At 44.3% G+C, this 22,755-nt stretch overlaps 1 protein-coding gene across 5 annotated transcripts in view; it reads left to right on the forward strand.

Annotated features, from left to right (window-relative positions):
- The first annotated feature begins 6,219 nt into the window (after nt 1-6,219).
- The window catches only part of LOC108930725 (G patch domain-containing protein 2-like), a 33,582-nt gene continuing 17,046 nt past the window's right edge, over nt 6,220-22,755 (forward strand). Inside the window, exons 1-9 of one of the 5 annotated variants that reach the window (XM_018746115.2) lie at nt 6,220-6,295; nt 7,667-7,731; nt 9,037-9,707; nt 17,790-17,851; nt 19,158-19,334; nt 20,033-20,112; nt 20,308-20,375; nt 20,580-20,619; nt 20,770-20,855. In XM_018746115.2, the coding sequence (XP_018601631.1) occupies nt 7,693-7,731; nt 9,037-9,707; nt 17,790-17,851; nt 19,158-19,334; nt 20,033-20,112; nt 20,308-20,375; nt 20,580-20,619; nt 20,770-20,855 (1,223 nt within the window). In that variant the 5' untranslated portion in view covers nt 6,220-6,295; nt 7,667-7,692. Of the gene's footprint in view, nt 6,296-7,666; nt 7,732-8,767; nt 8,933-9,036; nt 9,708-17,789; nt 17,852-19,157; nt 19,335-20,032; nt 20,113-20,307; nt 20,376-20,579; nt 20,620-20,769; nt 20,856-22,755 lie in introns of those variants that run through there. The other 4 variants (XM_018746116.2, XM_018746118.2, XM_018746117.2 and 1 more) reach the window with 4 other exon arrangements.

The following is a 22,755-nucleotide window of genomic DNA, read 5'->3' on the forward strand; positions in this document are numbered from 1 at the left end:
TCTTTATCATGGAGTGCTTATTCTTTAGCGTTGCGCCTTGAAAAGGCATTGAAATGCAGCGCCTCTTTTGGCGCGGGTGCGTCAGCGGTTTGATAAAGGCTGGGAGCAATAGACGAAGCAAGGCTGACATCTTCTTAAGAGATGATAGGGGAGCCAAATCAAATAGGATGGAGAAGTCACTCTCCACAGATAGGTAGCTCATTTATGGCGTCTGAGTGTTTGCATCCCCTGTGACTCTCTGCCTGGGAAAGATAGCTCTCTCGGACTCCATTCATTATTTCCCTCCCCTTTCCCTCTTAATGTTTTAACTGCGTTCTTTTTGTTTTAATGGGGGACGCGTATTCCCGCTTTTGATGAAAATCTCCCTCCACATTTGAGTTGTGAGAGCATTTGGTCTAATGACATTTCTTTTTTCATTAGTGTGCAGGAAGCAAAAATCAATTATTTTCTTTGTGAGGTTAAAAAACGATGGATTGCAAATGAAAGGAAGGTGTTGCGTCTCGAAACAGTGACGTATCGCAGCCCCAGATAAGTGTTCCCCTCTCTCTGTGAGATAAGACACTATGACATGTGGTTTGGATGACAATGTACTTTTCAACCCGCGAAAACCTGTCCCCCCTCACAGATTCCTACAGTGTCGTGGAGGCTTTTGCGGTACGTACAAAAAAGCGCATGGCAGCGTACGGAGTTCACGCTCCGATACTTTGGATATGCTTTCTTCATCCAAGTTAGTGATAATTGTGCTCATTTCAAGATTTACAGGGGTACCTCTCATATGTCAAAGTACTTAATCTGATTGAAGCATCATCCAAATATAATGGGTAGTTCAGGAGAACAAATTCTATAAATATTTGAAATGTTGACCCACTTTGGATATTTGCTCTCATAAAACAAATGCCCACAAGATGAATAGACCTAAGAAGCTCTTCAGATTATTACTTTTTTCCCAAGATCGTGAGTCGTAACATTACATTCCCAACAAAACTAGGTCAACTTGTTGACTAAAACTATATTTTGCCATCGAGAGTAACTAAAACAAAGTAAATGCAGGGGACAACCGGTAGCGTAGTGGCTGGACCCAAAGGTTGCAGGTTCAAATCCCACCTCCAGCTATAGTATTCTTGAGCAAGGTACTCTGAAGCCTCTGTTTTCAGACTATCTTCCTGTTCCCTTTTTAAAAAGTTGTGTGCTGCACAAAGTACAGATTCCCTTCCAATATTTAATTCTTGTAGTCGGGCCTAAAACGAGGTGAGTGGCAGTCTGTTGCTTTGGTCCTCTGTGACTTTGTGTCAGTGGTGACAACCTGGGTCAAAGGGCTGCGTTCAATAATGTTCTGGGTTTTTGCATGATGCTTGAAAGAGTGCGCTCGTACATTGTTTCGCTGCGCTCACAGTAAAATGTTGAGTCGTACAGAGTTTTCGATTAGGCCTAATAACAGTGTTTGACCTTTACCGTAGGACACCGATCGACCACAACATTAAAACCACCTGCCTAATACTGTGCAGGTCCCCCTCGTGCCACCCAAACATCTCTGACCTTCCGCGAGACCTCTGAAGGTGTCCTGCGGTATCTGGCACCAAGACGTTAGCAGCAGATCCTTTAAGTCCTGTAAGGTGGGGCCTCCTTGGATCGGAATTGTGTTTCCAGCACATCCCGCAGATGTTCGATCGGATTGAGATCTGGGGAATTTGGAGGCCAAGTCAACACCTTGAACTCTTTGTCATGTTCCTCAAACCACTCCTGAACAATTTTTGCAGTGTGGCAGGGAGCATTATCCTGCTGAAAGAGGCCACTGCCATCAGGGAATACCGTTGCCATGAAGGGGTGTACATGGGCTGCCACAATCTTTAGGTCAGTGGTGCGTGTCAAAGTAACATCCACATGAATGCCAGGACCCAAGGTTTCCCAGCAGAACATTGCCCAGAGCCTTCACCTGTCAGTGGTTTTACAGCTGCGGCTGATCAGTCTATATACAGTATAGAGATGTAGGCTAACCTGCGGTCCGGTGGAAACTTCGTCTTGGACCTCTCCGGCTACTGCAAAATTCCGTCTATTAACACTTTACGACAGCACAAAATCACAGATACAATAAGGGTTCGTCTTAACAATTAATCCCTCATCTAATCATTTTCACCTCTGCAACAACATTATCCACTATTATGCACTGTAGCTTTTAACTTGTGAATTTTGGGGATGAATAAAGAATTATCCTATTCTATCCTACCTGTTCCTTTAATCTGTTAAGGGTACCTTTACATTATAACTGTGGCAGCAAAAATATACGTAAATGTTTAGGAGTGGTGTGATTTTTTTTTTTTTTTTATTTGTGTACAGCAAAGTGTTGTCGCTTGGGGGGTGTGGTGGCGCAGCGGGTTTGCCTGGGTCCTGCTCTCTAGTGGGTCTGGGGTTCGAGTCCTGCTTGGGATGCCTTGCGATGGACTGGTGTCCCATCTGGGGTGGGTCCCCTCCCCCTCCAGCCTTACGCCCTGTGTTGCTGGGCTAGACTCTGGTTTGCCGCAACCCTGCTTGGGACAAGTGGTTTCAGACAATGTGTGTGTAATTGCTGTAGCCGTGCCACTGTGTTTAGCACTGGTAGTCTTATAGGCTTGTAAATGTCTGGGTAAAATCTATGACACTTTCCTCTTTAGTGATAGATGTTCATTTATTGTAGCTGCGAACAGTAAAAAAGTCAATCATCTAATTGACTTGTATTTTTGATGTCAGTCAAATTTGATGCAGTTTGACACTCCCAACTTGACCATAATTATGCTTTTAGACCTTCACAAATCACCCGCGGCATAAACTATGGAATTAAACTGTGATTCTCTTAAAAATGTCTGCGCCGTTAAAATTGTTTTGAACGACGACGGTGATTCATTACTTGTAAAATATTATACTGTGTGTCCAGATTTATTTTGGTGCGTGCGAGAGGCGTCGAGGGCTGTTCGGCGTCGGTGACTCTCTGACTGAAGTTGAGCAGAAACAGCAGTGTCTTTTCCCAGCCCTTTATATAGGAACCTTGTAATGTGTTCGTTTTTTTGCATCAAGTGGGCTATAGCTAAGCAACAAACACCTACGTTTGACTTTTGTGCCTTGGAAAATTGTCAGTAATTGCAGACATGATCATGGCTTTCACCAAAAATGCTGAGCGATAACATGTCCCTCGTAGCCATGCGGAACGCTCATTAGTCGGGTTTCTTTTGCATTTGATGAGTGACCCATGCTGCATTGTCCTCCGCTCAGCAACAGCATAAAAGTATGAAAGTAAAATGGGAAATGCAAATGTGTGACACACGCCACAGCCAGGAGCTCTCGTTTAATCTAACATAGTTTAAAAGATGATCCTCCAGTGTTGCATGTCGAGCAGTGGCATCCAAAACACAATGTTCTCATAGCCTCAAGTTTGAAGTCCAGTCCAACTATGCTCCACTACTGTGATGCACTTGCCAGGCAACAGGGCCAAGATCCTCTTGTTACCTCTCTAGTACCTCAATTCAACTACTGTAGTTACTGCCAGTTTGGCTACCTGACCAACAGAAGATTGGCATGACCCTGAAGTCTCCTTTACATTTATTTATTTAGCAGACGCTTTTCTCCAAAGTGACTTCCAATGAACTCTATGTAGTGTTACCAGCCCACGCACTTTATTCACCGCGATGACTTACACTGCTAGATACACTACTTACACTGGGTTACTCATCCATACATCAGTCGAACACGAACGAACACACACACACACACACACACACACACACACACACACACACACACACACACACGCTAGGGGTGAGCCTGAACAGCATGTCTTTGGAGTGTGGGAGAAAACCAGAGCACCTGGAGGAAAAATACAAACTCCGCACTGAGTGAGCTGGGATCGAACCCACGTCCTCTCGCACCACCCAGGCGCTGTGAGACCGTGCCGCCCCTCATTTAAAGACATGGTGTGAAATACAATGTGTACAAGCACACATTAGTGCAGTTATCCAGTAACAATGCACCGCTGACCCTGAAGAGGTCAAAAGGAAACGAGGAGTGGGATTTTAAAGGGCAGCTACCGGCTATGGGAAACTTTCACAAGAACAGTATGTTTGACATTATGGGACATCTTAAATTGTTTATACTAATGTTTCTGATGAGATTATTTACACTTCTTAATTAAAATCCGTATACTTGTTGGCGCGAGCAATTTCATGCGGGGTAACCTTCATCAATGTGTCAAAAACGCAGACACCAGTACTCTGATTCCTGGGGATTTTTTCTAATTAGTCTCTGGGCATAATTAGGGCTGCTGGCGAATAGCCTGGCGCTGTCCCGGAATGCCCGGCCTGGGCAGTTAAGACATGCGGTGGCCGGTCAAATAAAAGCCCTCCTCTCAATTCCTCACTCAGTTTTATGTGCTGTTAATGTGACACTGCTCTGGCAGCAGCCTGCAGTCATTTATACTCGAGTCCTTGGCTTTAATTATCCTAATTCGCCGTTTCCAGTAATACTTTCAAGGTTCAGCATGTGCTTTTTCCTTCGCACCGTGCCGACAAACCGGAATTGCTTCTTTTTAAATCCTGTTTTTCACGTTCCGGCCATCGTCACCGTCAGGACCGTACAGACACAGCCGCGCTCAATTTCCATTCGAGTGCCTTTATTCCCGAATCAGGCCGCCAGTTGTACTTTTGTGTGCCTTTTCGCGTCACCTGTCTCGTTCCGCGCATCTGGACAGAACTTACTTCCAGCGTTGGGTACGGAAGCCCCGCACGACTTCCAACTTGGAACTACTTGAAGAGTACTTTCCTATCGCACCCTGCGCATTCTTAACAAATCCCTTTGAAAATTATTTATAAAAATTAACTTCTCTTGCGGAGGGCTCATTGAAAGGAAGAATTACATGAAAGATAAAACACTTTATCGCTCGTGAAAGGCTGGACAATGCCAGTTGAGAACTTGGGGAGCTGGGTGAAACAATGAATATTAAGTGCTTCGGAATCCAAAGCTGTCCGGCGGTCTAAATTGAAACTGTATATCCTGGGGGGAAAAGGTTTCCAAATTGCTAATTATTGCCTTTGAAAGGGGGTCGTTTCTGATATGTTTGCTTCTGAAAGGCTGGCGCTTAATGAAGCGGTGGCCGATTTCTCCCTCTCTCTCTCTCTCTCTCTCTCTCTCTCCCCCCTCCCGCTCGGCTAAGCGTTCGACGTTCTCCGCGGGCTTCCTCGCAAGGCCTTGAACAATGAAGGCCCAGGAGTCCTTCTCTCCCACAGGCCCTGGCGAGAGGGGGCCGGGGGCAGGGTACTAAGGGAGCCCGTCCGCCCGCCGAAATATGGAGGGGACAGATAAGGTGGCGGAGGCTCGGAGAGCCCCCCTCCCAGGGGCCGAAGGGGAAATTTGCAGTTATTAAGAGGAAGATGAGAGAGATTAAGCAGCTTTTGTGCTCATTCCACTTGGTCGTTTTTTTCTTCTCTTTTCTATTTGGTCCAGCTTCATCTCGCAGATGAAAGAAGTTATAAATGACTTTTCTCTCAATTCTGCCATGCGCTGGCTCCAAGGCAAACTTCCATTATTTGTATGTTCCGTTTCATACGAAACCTCCCGTGCTATCGCTGCACTTGGCAACACGATCATACACGGTAAACACGGTATATATCCCGATCACCTGATGCGCGAAGCACGAACAGCCTGTTGCTGTACGAGTTTGGACAAAAATGTGAATAAACTGCTTGTTAGCGCAGTATAATAGGAACTCCTAATAACAGGAAGGAAAACAAGGAATTTTTCTGCCTTTAAAATTTCTCTCATAAATCACTGTTATGCAGATGGAGAGAAGAAATTGTAATACACATGAGTGATATTAATAATAATAATAATAATAATAATAATAATAATAATAAAGCAATAACTTTTTGTCTGCCTGTAGTGAATTTAACAGATATTTACACTCTATATTGGCATGCTGAAGTAATTAATCCAACTTAGTCACTGCTTGTTTAAAAACTACATGAATGTGGCTTTAAGACTTGATGAAAGCAATGTCTATGTCCCCATGGAGTCTGGACACAATATTGTTACTCCACAAATCCCGGGCAAGCTGGTAAACTAGTGATTCCGACTACTAAGGTTTGGACAAAGAGAGAAGAAACACGTAAAGTCGCTGTGTAGCTAAACGTACAATCAGCTCCGTAACGGAACGTTACCGCGCGCTCGTCATCGCGCGCGAGCGGGGCGGAAGTCGCCGAGTGGCGTCCGGTGCGGGGCGGAAGTGCGTCTTGGGCTTCAGCTGCGAAAACACAACAAGCAGGAACTGCGGCTGGTGAGTTTTGAAATAACAGCGGCGGTACAGCGACCTACCTCCCGTTAGAGACGCGCGAAGACGAAGTTAAACCGCATTCGCTCGTTTTCAGCGCACCGTTTCTGTGAATTACGAAATCTCCTCCCCGTGTTTCCTGAACTTAGCTGAGAGCTGAGCTGCAGCAGCTTGCGAGGACACCTCTCTCTCCTCCTGCTCTGTTGTAGGTCGGAGGCATGAATGAAACAAACAAAGTCACCGAAATTGCTATTAAAAACGAACTCCGTCTGTAAAGTAGAAGAGGTCTGCCCCATACGGACTGTTTTCGAGTTCAAAATGCTTTTCAGACACTCAAATGATTCACCCTGACCTGCAAAACGATCTGTTTTTTTCCTCCATCGTTCTCCCTACCGAAGTTTCAATTAGCTTTGGCCGGGTTCAGCAGTATTAATAAATAATACTGGTAATAGTGAGGACAATATGTGTTAGTGGGAGAGGGGAGGTGAAGGAAGGAGGCCGTGCTCGTTCACGCAGAAACGGATTGGCCTCATCAGGCTCATGGCCGGAAGTCGCGCGGCTCACTCTAGTTACTCACTGCTCATCTCCCATCAGGGTCCGGAAGGGTCCCGACAAGCCCTGGCTCACGGCAGTTTAATAGCTTCACAACGAGTCAAGAGCTTTCCAGCAGCTGTGTGTGGTTTATTATTGATGCTTAGCGGGATGCGCATGTGGGGGCGCGGAAGCAGAAACCCTGAGATCTGGATGTGCCTAAGGCCCGGCTCCCCCAGCTTCAGTGGTGATACGATCAGCAGTAATTCAGTGTAAATATGATCAACACTCCTATTTTTACGATCATTCATTCATTCATCTCACTTACCTTAACGGTACGACACTGGGAGGTCCCTTAGGTCCTAACCACTGTGCTACCTGCCGCCCCTGTTTAAGTGGGTAATCCACTAAGTAACTTAACATTGCAAGTTGCTTTGCAGAAAGCTGTTGGTCGGCTAAATAGACAAGTGTACTGTAAATGTTTCAGGGGAAAGACAGCTGAGGTGATGTAGGGACTGTTAAATTCAGTCAAACAGTAAAACAGTGAGCCCCAGAGATGAGGCAGAGTGGAAATGGCACACACTGAAACTTGGAGATAGGATCTGGACTTGACCACCGCTCAACCCGCTTTTCTTAGTTATTGTTCTGCTTTGTAATTTGCCGAGCAGTCAATAAATGGAGTGATCCTAACGTTTAAGACGTTATGTAATTCATTATTAACCTTTATTTTAAGCGGCACCTTTGCCCAAGGCAACTTACACTGTCACATAAGCAAGTGTACAGTGATTTACACGTTTGTACAGCGAAGAGTTGTCTTACTGCAGCAACTGCGATTATCTTGATCAGGGTACTACTTCCTACTTCCAGTCAGCATGAGTGGGGCTTCGCACCGGAGACCTTCAGATTTTAAGGTGGGAAACCCTATGTAGCATAGTCACGCAGAGTGAAAATGAACAGAATGCATCCCTTACCATATCATTGAGTATTACATTTACAGCAATGTTCTTTTAAGATTAATTTCCCTTACGTTCAGTTTATGACCTATCTACTGAAATACAAAGTAGTAACTGGAAAACCACTTTCCTCCGTTACACAGATCACACAAACAGTGCAAGTGAAATGAGAATCACCACACAACCATCTTTCTTGATTGCCAGTTTCCTGTTCTTTCTCATTTTTTTGAGTACATATATGACCATTGCTAAATCTACAGTGATATTTACATTGTGTGTGTCGTAATGCTTTTTATTTATAACTTTTGCTTTTATCCAAAGTGATAATGGTATTTGTGGCTTGTATACGGTCAGGTATTTTTACTGCAGTAATTCAGTGTGAGTATCTTGTCAGTAGCAATTGCAGAAGTAGGCCTTAAACTGACAACCTTTGGTCAAAAATCCATGTTCTGAACTTTTCACGCTGAAGTATTCAGTAGCGTTCAACATTCAGGGTAATTATCGGTCCATCCGTTATCAGTAACTGCTTGTCCAGGGTCTGCGTTGGTCTGCAGTCTGTCCCGGACACATAGGGCATGAGGTAGGGTACTGTACTTATGGGTTTTTTAAAATGTTTCTAATGGTTTTTATTTTTACAAACCAATGGTTTTGTGAAATAGCACAAGAGCGGCACATTACAAGACTGTTAAAACAGATAAGAAGCTCAAAGTACTGAACTGGGATTGTCCTTTTTTTGTATGATTAAGAGAAAATTGAGCAAATTAAATGGAATTATGGGTGACTTTTTTTGGTTGTTCAACACTGCACTGTCAGTTTTCCCGTTTGCCTTAGCAACAGTTGTTCAGGAACACATTAATATAAATCACTCAAGGGAAGAAAGAGCTTACTGTAGTATTAAAGTTAGTATGGATTCACATAATTTGTTGAGCGTTATGTTCAACCATCTTTGCTTACGTTTCATCCATCCCATCCCATCCATCCATCCATTTTCCAGAAACAACTCATCCAGTTGATGGACTGAAGACAATTCCAGCAAGCATTGGGTGCAAGGTGGGGTACACCCTGGATGGAGCATCAAGTCATCACAGGACAGCCACACACAAACGCACACCAAGGACAATTTTGATTCAGCAACTGGTCAACAAAAGACCTTATATAGGTTGTCATCGCAGCTCTCAAATTGTGTCATTAGACAGGCATACAGTAAGTGTGTGAGGGTTTTACACACCTCAAGTCAGTAATGTCTTCCTGCACCCTCTGCAGGTAGGTGGCAACACAATGGATGAGCTGGTGCATGATCTAGCATCTGCTCTGGAGCAGACCTCGGAGCTGTGGGAGGAGATGGTCCTGAGCCCACTTCAGCAGCGGAGGCAGATCCGACGCAGACGGGGCCGCAAGCGCCGCTGCGACTCCTCTTTGCATCCGCCAGAGCATGGGCGTTGCCTCAGCGAGGCATCAGAGTCCAGCCCGGAGGAAGTGACCAAGGACTGTCGCGAGAATGCGGCCGCTGCTGCCATTTTCAGTGACTCAGATGACATGGTGGTAGCCAAGCGCCGACCTTCCTCCTCCTCCTCTGTCGCCACTGCTTCTCTCAAAACCAAGCAGCACTCCTGGGCCGAGTCTGACTCTTTCACTGAGAACACACCAGGCCGACCTCTGCGCCGCCGCCGCAAGGTCAAGCGCATGACTTCGGACGTGACTGTCAGCCTCCAGCGGAAGCTTAAGGTTTCGGAGTTGGACAGAGAACGGGCCGGTGGCCACAAGTTAGCCAAGAAGCAACGACTTTCCAAAATGAAGAAGGGCACCTGGGTTGGGGGTGGCCGAGAGGTGGGGGCAGGTGCCGCAGGACTTCTCACTGAAGAATGCTGGAAGGACAAGATCACGTTGGAGGCAAAAGACCAGAGAGAGGCCTCTGACGAAAACATGTCTGAATGGTAACCCCGCCTTTTTGTCTCTTGTGATGCTTATATGGAATAAGTAGCTACAAAATGTACTTAGCGCAACCTGGGTTCGAATCCCACGTCCTGCTGTCGTACCCTTGAGCAAGTTCTTACTCTGAACTGCCCCTGTAAAAAGAATTTACCCAGCTGCATAAATGGGTAAATCATTGAACCATTCTAAGAAGCTTAATATTGTCAGTCACTTTGGAGAAAAGCAGCAGTTAAATGGATGATGATGATGATGATAATATGACTGCAAAAATTAAATTAAAAAAAATTATGGGTAAAAAAAATGGTAATGTTACAAAAGCAGAAAAGTAAAAAAGCATTGTTAGGCTTGAGTAATGTGTTTCCTGAATGTCTTCTATGACACGTTATACCTATTGTCGTGTGATTGTGCGGTAGCTATTGGTTGAGGGTCCAGAGTTGTGGCCACAGTGTTGGTACGGGTCTTGGGTGGGACCTAGATGGGCTGTGGGAGAGGTAATTTGCTTCAGTATAAAAACCCTGCTCTCTAAATATGGTTTTAAAAGTCGAATATTAATTTTGCATTTGCTCATTAGTAGTTACGTATCAGTTCTGATCATCCACATAGTATTTCTTGTTGGACTTTATTGTCAATGTGAAATTTCTTGACTGTGAACAGGTTATTAAACTTTATCCAAGCTGATTGATATTGGCTTTAAAACGTCCGTCCATTTCTTAATGCCGTTAAGTACATTCTTTGCTAACCAGTTTCCTCTTTGAACTATTAGTTGAAACAAAATTACATATTCATAATACTCTGCCAGCTATAACTTCATGCTTAAAAGGGTCGGCTGAAGCACTGAATTAAAAAGTGTAACAGAGTATACTTTTGAAATTCATATTTTAAACAGCCCATGTTTAGGAGCACTCTGGATTGTTTTTTAGTCTCATTTCCAGTTCCTTAACCGCAGTGCTGTCAGATGCCCTGTTTGCCGTCACACCATCACAGCAGCACAGACCCGATCATTCAGACAACAAATACGCTCATCCCGCTTTATCCAAACCTAATTTGTTCCCGAATAGTTTGAAAGGTCTGGAGACCGAAGAAGCTCTTCCTTTATTTACTGTGCAGAAAATTATGACCCTTTAACAGATCGACACAAGTCCGCTCAGAAATAACGAAAAATATACAAAACTCTTAATTACGTTATTCTAGGCTTAATTTATATTTACATTTATTAATTTACTGGGTGCTTTTCTCCAAAGTGACCCACAGTGATCACTATGCAGTATTTAGCTGATATCCTTATCCAAGGTGACTTACACTGTTAGATACAGTACAGTAAACTCCCTACAGTCATTCACTCATTTTTAGAGCAATGTAACACACGCACACACTATAGACCATTTAGAGTGACCAGTCCAGCTGAAACCTAGGAGAAAATTGGAGCACCTGGAGGAAACGTGCAAACTCCGCACAGACTTAGCAGGAGCTGAACCCATGTCCAATCGCATGTGCTACCTGTCACACTGGTTACCCTTATCTAGTCTCGGAAGGTTTCATAATTTTGAACAGCTCATTTGTTTGCTGTGTAAGGGATGTATGCATGCAGAAGACACAATTCATATGGACTGTCAAAGTAGAGGCATCGGACACAGTTCAGCAGTGTCTGGAGTGAGGACTGGAATGTGTGATGTGGTAGGAAATAAGTAGGAAAACAGGTTTTTCCACACAAAATATGGCACCTTGTCGTTAACGTCGCAACTCGGTTAACATCACAACATCTCGTCACACTCGGCACACTTCCAAATTTAAACGTTCTTTTTTAGCTGATGCTTTGCAACAAGGCGACTTGCAATGTTAGTTTTGTCCTCTAATTTGCATGCAGTCATTCATTCCCAACATCGCCAGCCTGTACACACAGCTGTTTGTTTGTTCATTCACTGCGACTGGCCGCCCATCTGAGAGGGAGACTGAAATGGTTCATGTGGTTAGAGAGTTTTTGCTGGATTAGCTGTACGTATGGACAGAGAAGTCTGGATAGATGGAGATAAATCATACCGTAACAAACACAATAAACACCGGAATAATTTTTCTTGCTGTATGCCTGTGTTAAAGTGCTATGTGTCACTAAGTGAGAAGAGCGCTCTATAAAAAATAAAAATAATAATAATAATAATAATAAACAGTTCCAGTTCAAGTGAGCATTCATACGCTGAGCCTCTATACACCAGGGCATTACATTATATACATTATAGGCCCCAAAGGGGGACAGCACTGGAAAGTTCATTCCGTGTCACGGATGATTCCTTTTATTTCGTCTCTGCCAAGCTTTGTTACCGAGCCATAGGTTGTACCTTGGAGGGGATCACCAGATTTCAAGGCACCGCAGTGCATCCTATGTTCCCTTTAATGATAGTCATTTCCACTGGTCTGTTACCTGGTTAGAACCTCTGTCTAGTGCTTCTTGACAGATGATGTGTGTGTGTGTGTGTGTGTGTGTGTGTGTGTGTGTGTGTGTGTGTGTCAGAACTCGAAGTAAGGCCATTAAACTGGAAGGGGTTTAAAAGGATCTAATCAGGTCACTTTATTAAATCACACTTGCAGTGTTCAGTACAGATTCAGCTGAAACAGTCACATCGATACCTGTGTATTCCATTATACTACATAAACATTAAAAATGAATGCGTATGTCTTTTGACATTTATCATCCCTCTCACTGAGCTACCCAATAATGTGGACCTTTTGATGCAGTCACCTCCAGGCATGGTTTGAGCTTGTTATTTTGTCTTCAGTAATATTATGGATAATCAGGTTTTTGGTGACATCGATCTTCCTGAAATAGAGCTCATTTTCTTCACTGGGGGCAGCAGGATGCTCAGTGCCCCCTTGGACATGGTGTCTGCTCAGTTTGTTGTATCAAAACACAGCCAGCCTCCAGTGCAGGAGCAGTAGTAACTACTGCCATAAACTAGAGTGGCTGTTGATTTTAACTGTGCCACGTTGCAGAAGCATTGACTGGGTTGCCTTGAAACATCGTGAAGACATTTGTAAGACGTGAAGCTTAAATCACTTGTAAATGTTGAACCTATTGAATTTGACGATGGAATGAGGAGCATATGTTTTATCAGCTGACTTATTCGGCTTTTTCTCATTAAGAGAGTCCATTAACCGAAGGTTGTAAATGGAATTGAGAAATTCTTGGACATATTTTTGTGTTGTTTTTTTCAGCTCATGAAGCAATGCTAGTACAGATATTAATTTCTGATTCTGTATCTGTGTCAGCAGTTTGCAATTTCACAGGGCGGATTTGCAGGTTTTTATAAGTGAAGGTGTTGGTGAGTTGCTCTTCCTGCCCTGTTTGTGAAATAGTGTGGTAACTCTCTTTGTTGGCTTTTCCAGAACAGCGCAGAACAGCATTTTGTGAAAATTTGACATATGTCTGCAAAATAACTTTGAAACTGTTTGCATCAGATGGCCTAAATATTTACAGTTTTAGACACTGCCTCTGCACAAAGGTTCAGAGCTTTTGCCTTCCCTGGCAGGAATTCTGGAAGTTTCTCCAGGAAGTGTCAGAGGAATCCTGCCATCTGCCTTCCAGGTTCCTTGGAGCTTTTCCCTTGATGATCTTATTATCTGTCAGTCCATTTAAGGGAAGGTGGGGGGGGGAGAGTGGTGTACGGTAACCAATGATGAGGAGATGGAGGGCCGTACATCTTCTGGTTTAATTTGTGCTGACCCCTCTTGCCACTTGTTTTCGTATTTTATGGAAAAATCAATACCCGTTCTGACAGAAAACAGCTCCAGAGAAGAAATAAATGGAAACAGTGGAGTGAGCTGCCAATCATTTTTCACTTAGAAAAAAACTCAGTGCTCCGAATGCAGCCTGGTACACATTTGGTAGCTGCACAGTCTGGGTTCTTGTTGGGCCCCAAATGAGAAAACAATGGACCTCTGTTTGTGTGTGCACGTGTGTCTGTGTGTGCCTGTGTGTGTTTGGCTTCACAGCTGTTTCACAGAAACACATTGGACTACAGGGGTACGGCTGTGTTTTCATCGCTGCGTTTTCAACCGATTTCAGACGGATCAGTTGCAGTAACTTTTAACGTTGCTTCAAATCTTCTAAATGTAAACAACAGCTTCTTTTGCCATTGACTCATACCTATTGTGCAGCTGACTTTTTAGATACTTCCATTCCCAAGGTCAAGTCGGTTTTGCCGGTCTCTCGTTGTCAGAGGGAAAGGCAGGGCAAATAGCTGGGCCCTGCATTCTTGGTTGGGTCTCTGCCGACTGGCACCACGGTATCGAGGAGAGACAGCTCACTTTTGTAGGGTGTTAACAGGGAGTACCCTCCATCACGTCATTGGCGTTAGTGCAGCGAGCTTTGGTTTGAGGACCCTTGTCTCTCCTCAAGCCTGCCTTCCATCACCCCCCTGCCTTCACTTTGTAATTTGGAAACTGTGCAAAGAGTTTGGGGAAATTCAAAGCACTGAAGTTCATTTGAAAAATCTCTGGGACTAATCCAATTATCGAAGCACAGGGAGGATTGAATAACCTTTTAATCGGTCTGTCGTAGACAAGGGGCAGGATTTAGGCTGGGACTGCTTGTTTGAAGAGCCCTGCATCACCATTGTTATCAGTGACCCCCCCCCCCACCAATCCTGCCATCACCATCATAGAGCTGAGATGAACGGCCCGGTAATCCGGCCCATGCTGTGATCTTGCCCAAGCCAGCCAGCCCTTCCCAGGGGTCAGGGATTATACCCTAATGATCTCCCCTCATCTGGAGGCAGCTACACGTCTCCAGCATGATTGTGGATGGTGAGGCTGTTATATTGGGTTCAAGAGAGACACTGTCATTTGCCCAGTTCAAGTGAGATCAAGTCCTTCATTAGTGCAGCTTGCCCAGTGTAGAAGCTACACCACTGGAGTTATGCCTGATTTGTTGGCCTGCCTTCCTCTCAAGTGTAGTTCTTTGTCTACGTTTTGTGTGAAAGTAATCTGTATTTTGTTTATAAACGTTAACATTGCAGTTTTTCTGACTAGTCATAAGATGAGGTCAAGGCAGAACAGAAAACAAAGTTTACATGTCCAGAGAAAGAAGAAAAATCCCTTTTTCAATTATTCAGTGCTTTAATTACGCAGTACTTAATGGAATCGGTTTCAGAGTTGGTGTCGACAACATCACATTACACCTTTATGGTGAATGAATTATTCACTCTTGTCTAATTAATTGTTGATGCCTATTAGTTTTTTCATATATTCCACAAGTTTTCCTTATCAGAACCCCATATTTTTCAATGAATGAAAGGTTGCATTGTAAAGCTAATTATCAGCTACTCATAACAATTTGAAATGACAGAGTCGAATGACGAAATGTAACAGAAGCCTTCTGATGCAGGAAATAGTTTTGTGTCTCGGTTCTTATGGTCAGCAGACGCAGTCCAACATGGGAGCTGGAGGCTGTGCTGCAAACAGAGGTTCCTTACAGGGTTCATTTGCGTTGTTTGTAGGGAGTCTGCTCTTTTGGGGACACATGACTGCTCGCTGTCAGCTGGCTTAGAGCTGGGAGCCACGTGGCCAGACGTGTCGCTTCTTCCAGAGGTCAGTGAACAGCTGAGGTTGGGGTGGGGGGGTGGCTCTGTGAAGCCCCCCCAACTGTCCCCATTGACTTTACCCATACTGTCCCCCACCCACATCTGCTTATGAGGAGGTGGTTTGCTGGAGAATTTGCCTGGAGTGGAGGACAGGATGGGTATAAGGTCTGGATTGCATTCCACATGCATGCTTTTGGCAATACAGCAGAACGCAACCCTAAGCTGTTTGTGTGGCTAGTTCGGTCAACTGTAAGAAACAGTGGTCATACATGGTCAACTGCTCGCGTGCTAAACCGATACCTAACAAGTATCTATAATTGTCGTGAAATGTGCGTGACTTGGGCATCAGGTGAAAGGTAACTGTCCATTAAAATACCCTCTCTGTTTATTCTTGCTTAATGAATGTGAAATTTACATTCATAATACGTTTAGCCACTAATTTTTTTTTTTAAAGTAGGCAGATATTAATATCAGGGTTACGAATGATAGACTTGTGTTTTTTGTTGTACATGCATTAAAATAAATACATTTGAGAAGTGGCTTCAAAGCACACCACACTTTCTTGCAGTTTCTTAAAGAGAGGTTCTCCATGCAATGAACTGTGCTTAGTATTTGTTTCTGTTACAGCTTGTTTGGTCAAGTTATGCATTAAGAACTTGGTGGGTATAAAATTTTGGCGTTATTGCCTCCAAAAGCAGTGCTCAAGGGTGCACTGTAGGGAGTGCATGTACAGGTGGTCTTAAGGTGGTTTTACTCTGGATATTTAGTGTGGCGGCAAGCCTGCACTACTAATATGTAACACAAAATGGACTTTTAATTTTTAACCGAGTTGTGATTTTTAGATTTTATCTGTCAGTGAAGACTAAACGGTTTTACGAGAAGATGACGATGAATGTGTTGTATGCTGTTCTCACAAGCGGGTTTTTGTAGCCGTAACCCACATAGTGATCGAGTGCATGAAGCGTGACCCACCGCTAGTGAGAATGGTTATGCACCGACTGTCCGCATTTCATCCACATTGTAGATCTAATGGGAATGTTCTAGTGACCTTCGACCCCATCATGACCTGCGCTTTGGGAGAAACTGCTGCACGACAGGAGTGCCTATTATGCATTTGAATTAAACTCTCTTCTCAAAGTGTTAGAATTACATGTGCTGCTCCCTGCATTTTATGCCAAGTGGCCCGCAGAGATTTTACATAGGTGGTTATTTGTTTTGGACTTGACATATCCACAATTTAAAGGCCTAATGGGATAGAGATCTTAAGTTCCCATTATTCCTTTTGTGTTCAAAAAGCGCAGCCCTGCTGTTGCGGAAGAGGCGGCCGTCTCTGTTCCTTGGTTTCGGAAGGCGAAGTTGACTTTCTCAAGAGCCCCCCCAGGAGCTGAAGCACTTCACTGCATACCATCCCAGAAGCCTGCCTTTTGCTCTTCTCTTTGTGGGGAGGAGAAAAAGGCTCAGTTCGTTTTGCCAAAATAGTCTCTGTATCCTCCAGCGGCTCGGAAAACTGCAGCCTCTTTGAGGGTTTTTTGGTGCTTTCTCAGTGCGGTAAAAAAATGGAAGGAAGAGTTTCATGGACATTCCTTCACTAACGTTCTGTCTGTGCTATTTGTTCTGCGACGTCAGTGTAGCATCACCAAGTGACTGCGTTCATGGCAGAGGAACAACAGCGTGTTGTCACGCATACCTAAGCAAACGGCTTCCAAAACCGTCAGGAAAAATTGCGGCCACCAAGTGTTTTTATTCCCGATTTTAAGACTGAGTTTATTTTTTCATAGGACACAGCCATATGGGATCCAGATGCTGGTGCATTGTGGGTACAGTGGACAGCTGGGTGGAGGGCCTGGGTGCGCCACCCCGGGGCAACACAAAGAGGCTGGGGGGCTGCCGCCTGCGAGCCTCGTTCAGAACAGATGCTGGCCAGTTGCGAGGTGGGGGTGGGCACACGCAGACAGACGGAGGGAGCGGGAGGGCGCCTGGTGCGGGCCCACTGTTCCCGCAAACGGGACGCAGATTGGAGCTGACAGCGGTGGAGATTCAATTATGTTGTGAATGTCACTCAGGAGCTTTGATGGCAGAGCCCTGTCCCCACGCAGCCACGCATGTGTTGTCGCAACTTGTGGGAAGCTGTCCTTGTGTTTTCAGCTAATGTTTGTCTTTATAATTAAGGTGGCATGATACGAGACTGTACTTTGCCCACATTGTTGCATCTCACTGGAGTCCACACTGTCCTAATATCTTTTTTTTTTTTTTCTTAGAACGAGTGTGTTGTGTGTTGGGTTTAGGGTTTCTTGTGAGGAACTTTTTTTCCTCTAATTTAAAGAAATATGTATGTTTTCCTTACTGTTCTCCTGACTTCACTGCAGCTTGTGCATATTCTTTTTTTTTTCTTTTTTGCCCATATTTACACCAAGAACATCCTTTTCAAAGGCATCTAATTTGGGACAGTTTTGTGCGCTCAGCTGATTGTGTCAAAATATTACAAATATCTTTTCCTTTGTTTCATTTCAGTGAGACCAGCAGTGTGTGTAGCAGTGATCCTGGGCTTTTCACCAATGATGAAGGAAGGCAAGGTAACTGTAAACTCTTTATTTCCCTATAACTCATATTTATGACTCGTGTTTTGTTGCTGTAATAAACCCATGATCATCTTTAATCGTTGGTTAGTTATGTGCATTAAGTTATTCTAAATTTTTTAATAATTCACGTTGAAACATCCCACATGTTCTGTGTGCACGTTGCAAAGTTCCAAATTTATTCATATTAAACAGACATCAAATGATCATGTATTACCAGTTATGTACATTGTTTATTGGTACATTTGGTTTTGGTTATTCATTTTCATCTGCATATTTTTCCCTGAGTTTTTGTGAAATATGACACACACTGCAGCCTCATTCAATCTGTGTGAATACAGAAAAGTTATACCGTGTGCAAAAAATGTGTTAAAAAAAAAAGCGCAAATAACCTGTAATATGCTCTCTAATTTGAAAACAGCATTCAATTAGCTGATCCGTGAAACCATTTAAATGCAAAAATGCAAATGAACACAATTCAATTATTGTGTTAAACAGTATCATCCCTGGGTTTTTATGCATTTCAATGCAAATAGGCTCCTAACAAGGTAACCCTTTTGTAATATTACACCACATCACTAGCCAGTCATTACGGTGGAAGTGACAGTAATGCTGCGTTGTGCCTGTATGGTGTCCTGTGGTTACGGGTAAAAGGCTTGTGGTGTAGCTGCCATAGGGGTGGGGATGCTGAGGTACAATGGATGGGCTGCACGGGGTGCTGGGGGCGCTCCAGACGGCTTGTACGAGATGCTGTCAGGTGGTGCTAATGAGTGCTGAAGGCCTGGCTAATCTCATTAGCAGCGACGGCACAAGGCGAGCTCTGATTTAACAGTTGTCACTACACCTTGACTGTGAGAGGCATGGCCTTCCTGCTCCGGTGACTGACAGGTCTACGGAGAGGACATCTGCTGGGAGCTGAAAGTCCTTGGGGGGTTTGTTAACATCCTGCTTCTGGAAGCAAGAAGGGGCTTCCTTTTCCTGGCTGTGGATGTAGCTTTTGGGATGCGTGTGTGGTGTTTGTGTGTTTGCCATCAGTGTTACTGAAGCCCTGTGAATGAGAGGTGGTGTTCCTGAAGTGGAAGCAAAAGCAACATTTTCCCCTCTTCTTGTTCTGCTTAGAGTTTATAAGCGTCTAAACTGGAGATTGCAAACATTGTACAAGCTTCTTTCCAGCCTTCTGAAAAGAACAGCTCTGGGACCCTTGTGAACCAGGACTGGCTTTGTCACATCTGGAGGTTGCGATGGGTGGTTATGTGTGGAAGGATAGTGCAACTGAGCTATTGAATTTTCTTTTTCCTTGCAGGCGATGATGAGCAGAGTGACTGGTTCTTTGAGGGGGAGTGTGGACCAGGAATGGGTGTCCCGAATCTCCTACCTGGATGGGATAGAGAAGCCCCATCCGACCTGGACGTGCTGGATGCTGGACTGGAGAAGCTCTCCTCACCCACCTTCCTGCAGCCAGCCCGTCCCTCCCAGAGAGGTGCCCCATCCCTGCACTGACACAAGCCTCCCATCATTGGCAGTCATGTGCTGTGGCTGTTTGATTAACAATCAACATACTGTATTCCTCCTCCTTAAAGAGGTCCGTTTAAATGAACGGAAACTTCCTCTCTCAGCAGCCTTGATTGGCACTAATGTTCGAGTGGTCCTTAATAAAGGGAGACAAATCTGGTGTTAATCAGTGACCACGGAGTCAACGTTAACGTTTTTTAAATCAGAATTGCTCTGTCTGGAATGAGTTTGGTATTATCACAACTGAGCAGTCACTTGGGCGGTTTTATGGATACAGGTTATGAAAAGAGAAAATGCAGAGACAGTGATTGTCTTTTTTGTGAATCAATGATGTTTTTGAGAAAGGGTACCCGATACAAAAACAGTGGCAGCACATAAGTGACAAAAGGTTTATTAAATGTTTGACTTTTAATTGATGTCATCTGGCTATTATTTTGAAACTGGCTATTATTTTAAAATGGGTGCATTAATAGCCAGGAATGGACCTGCACGTACCGAGTTTATGCTACTTGTTACGTGTAGATTAAATCCAAAGCTGTACAATGTTTTTGTTTTGTCTGTACTTATGCTGATAAAAGCAGAGAATGGAAATTAATATTGTTACGGGTTTTGATGGAGGAATTGCTGTCCTTGGAGATGCAACCACGTGTCCTTTGCACCCTGCAGGTTACCACACCCGTCTGAACCGCCTGTCCGGCGTGGCTGCCCGGTGCATCAGGAAGGGCAGGAGGAGGCTTCCTGGCAAGGTGATTTTTTTTTTTTTCCTCCCATCCTTTGGCCTGGCACGCCGTGGTGTTGCACGACCTAACTCAGCAGGTCTCTGCTTCACTTGCAGTCTAAGCGCAGCCCAGTCCACCTGCCAGCTAACAGAATCTCTGAGACGGTCCCCTACAGGTGTTCCAAGCCTGTTTTATAACATTTTCAAACTACTTGTGTTGCAGGAGAGCACAATGGCAGCCATGTCTGTTGAGAGGATGAAGCATTTCTCCCAGGATCCCTACCAGAAAGAGTAAGTGTCAGGGCCGTTAACTCACTCGTCATCAGCGCGAATTGCTTTCTCCAAGAAAAGCTCTTAAATTTACTGTTGTGTTCCGATAATCTAGAAACTGACAACAAAACGGGAATTTTCTGCCTTTACGCTCCAATTTGTGGAGTTACAGCCCTGCCACTAATAATAGTAGTAATAAAACTGACTTTCTTGGTTACTTCACAGCTTCTGGCTGCCATCCATTGGAAAAAGAGACTGGCACCAGGTAAGATGTCAGCAGTTCGTTTAGTGATGCTGGAAACGGTTGTTTTTTCCACTGCAGTCTGCTCTATAGTAATGTTAGTTGTGGTGTTTTAGGACATTGTTCCTGTGTACCTCAAATTCAGCTCTTCTCCTCTTGCCATCTTCGTTCCAGTTTAACCCCCTCTCTCCGCTGTACCCGATGGACATGCCATCGGATGGCTCCCATCGCAGGTGCTCCTCCTCGGTCTGCAAGAACAGGTATAATTCATCATGGTTAGAGGTCCACACAATGTATTCTGTGTCCGTGTTAAAAGCGACTCGCATGAGGGCTGGACAGAACTGGCTGTAACGGCATCATCTCATTCATCTATTGTGTTATGAATGGGCAGAGACATTTTGCATGATGTGTTTGGGACGTTGTCCTTCAGAGAGCCTCTCGTGTCCACGAGCTGTCAAAGAAAAGGAGAAGGATTTAATAGTTTGTTCTTGGGGCACTGCAATGCCGTACGCACCCAAAAAAGCCCTTTGTCGACTCTAGTGGTATTGCTTCTAGCATCAGGTTTAACAAACGCTGTGACAAGCACTCATCTTGACAGCCTGTCTCTAACTAACTAGTAAATGTAATGGGCTGTAGTAGTTGAGCGTGGAATAGTATTGCCCTTTGATTACGATGGGCTAATCGTTTATTGGAGAGCTTTTTCTTTAAATGGTTGTAATTTTTTCCCGTCTCAATTTACGTTGATGTCTATGACAGCTGCTCCCTTCTCTTTTACAGATTTAAAAGTCACTCTGTCAGGTTTCATGTGGGCTACATACCAAATCAGGAAAGCTCAAAGTGATCTTGAAAATCTGCTTTGTTATTTTCAGTAGGCACTTTAGAGGTGCTTATTTTCACAAGAAACATACATATTAAGTAATGTCTTAACATCCTTCCATCTTAACCATTGATGAGGTTACGAAAAGCTAATGAAGTGGTACTGATGTTTAGCTCAAGTGATCAGATCCTCTCAAGAAATGCGCAAAGTCATAGCAGGAGGATTCTGTCGGCAGATGGTATCCTTCTGCAGGTTCGCTGTAAGTCAGGTGAGGAAAAAACTACCAGGAGATATAATCTTTCAGTGTGGGATGACTTGCTCTGTAAACCTGTGTATGTCCATAGTTTTTGCACACTGGTGAATGAATTTTTTTTCCATTTCATTCTGTGCTGAGTAGTATATCTACTAAGGGGTGGTAGAGGCTAGCAGAGGAACATAGCAAGCACTGACCAATCCTGTGTTTTTTTCTTACCTGTTTTGCAAGCCAAGGTTCTCATTGTTATATTGGAATACTTTTAAAAAAAAAAAGTCTGCTTTTGAAAAAGTTTAGTTATTTCCATGTTTTATCAAGCTTTAACAGCAGCGGGTGCTAAGTTCTGCTCCAGTGTCTGCATTAAACTGCACCTCTAATGCCCATGTCCCTCCAAGGTTTTTGAAGTCCCTTTGGACCTCAATGTATGTCAGAGAGGGGTGCCTTTCATGGTCTGAAGTAAGGTCCTATTGAACACGCTTGCCTTGCTTTCGAAGCTCAATGTATTGACGTTCAACCTTTAAAGCTGACTCTTGTCGACTGACGAATAATGCGGCAAGGGTCGCCGTTAGCCAATATGTTCCTCATCAAAGCGATTTGCGTGTCAAACTGGAGGGCACGGAATGGGAATAGAAGGCAGAGACTGGTCGTGGTGGGGACCAGGAGCGCTCATGGATGTCGTGACCTTGCCTTTGAGGAGCATAGTGCCTGATTCCAGGCTGTCTAGAGCTTCCTGTCCAGTTTTCTCATAGCTGAGTCCTGAACCTTTATCCTTGTAGGAAGTGAGGAGAGGTAAGCAGCACCATCAGGTTTCATTTTATTCCTAGTCCCTCTCAGGTAACTTCTCTCTTTAAATGTTCACGGTCCGCTTTATTTAGCCTTTAAATGTTCACTGTCCCCTACAAGGAGCGATGGCCCACTTCCTCAGACTGGCCTGAATGAATGGCCTCTGGCAGGAAGCATGACGGCACAGCAAGGCACCATGGTTCCTTGTGGGGAGGAAGGCATTGTTTAGGGGACACAGGTATTCAGTATGACTATTATTCACTATTAACCCCTCATACTGAAATAATAATTAAAAAAAAAAAGAATA

Source organism: Scleropages formosus, chromosome 15, assembly GCF_900964775.1.
Source record: "Scleropages formosus chromosome 15, fSclFor1.1, whole genome shotgun sequence".
NCBI lineage: Eukaryota > Metazoa > Chordata > Actinopteri > Osteoglossiformes > Osteoglossidae > Scleropages > Scleropages formosus.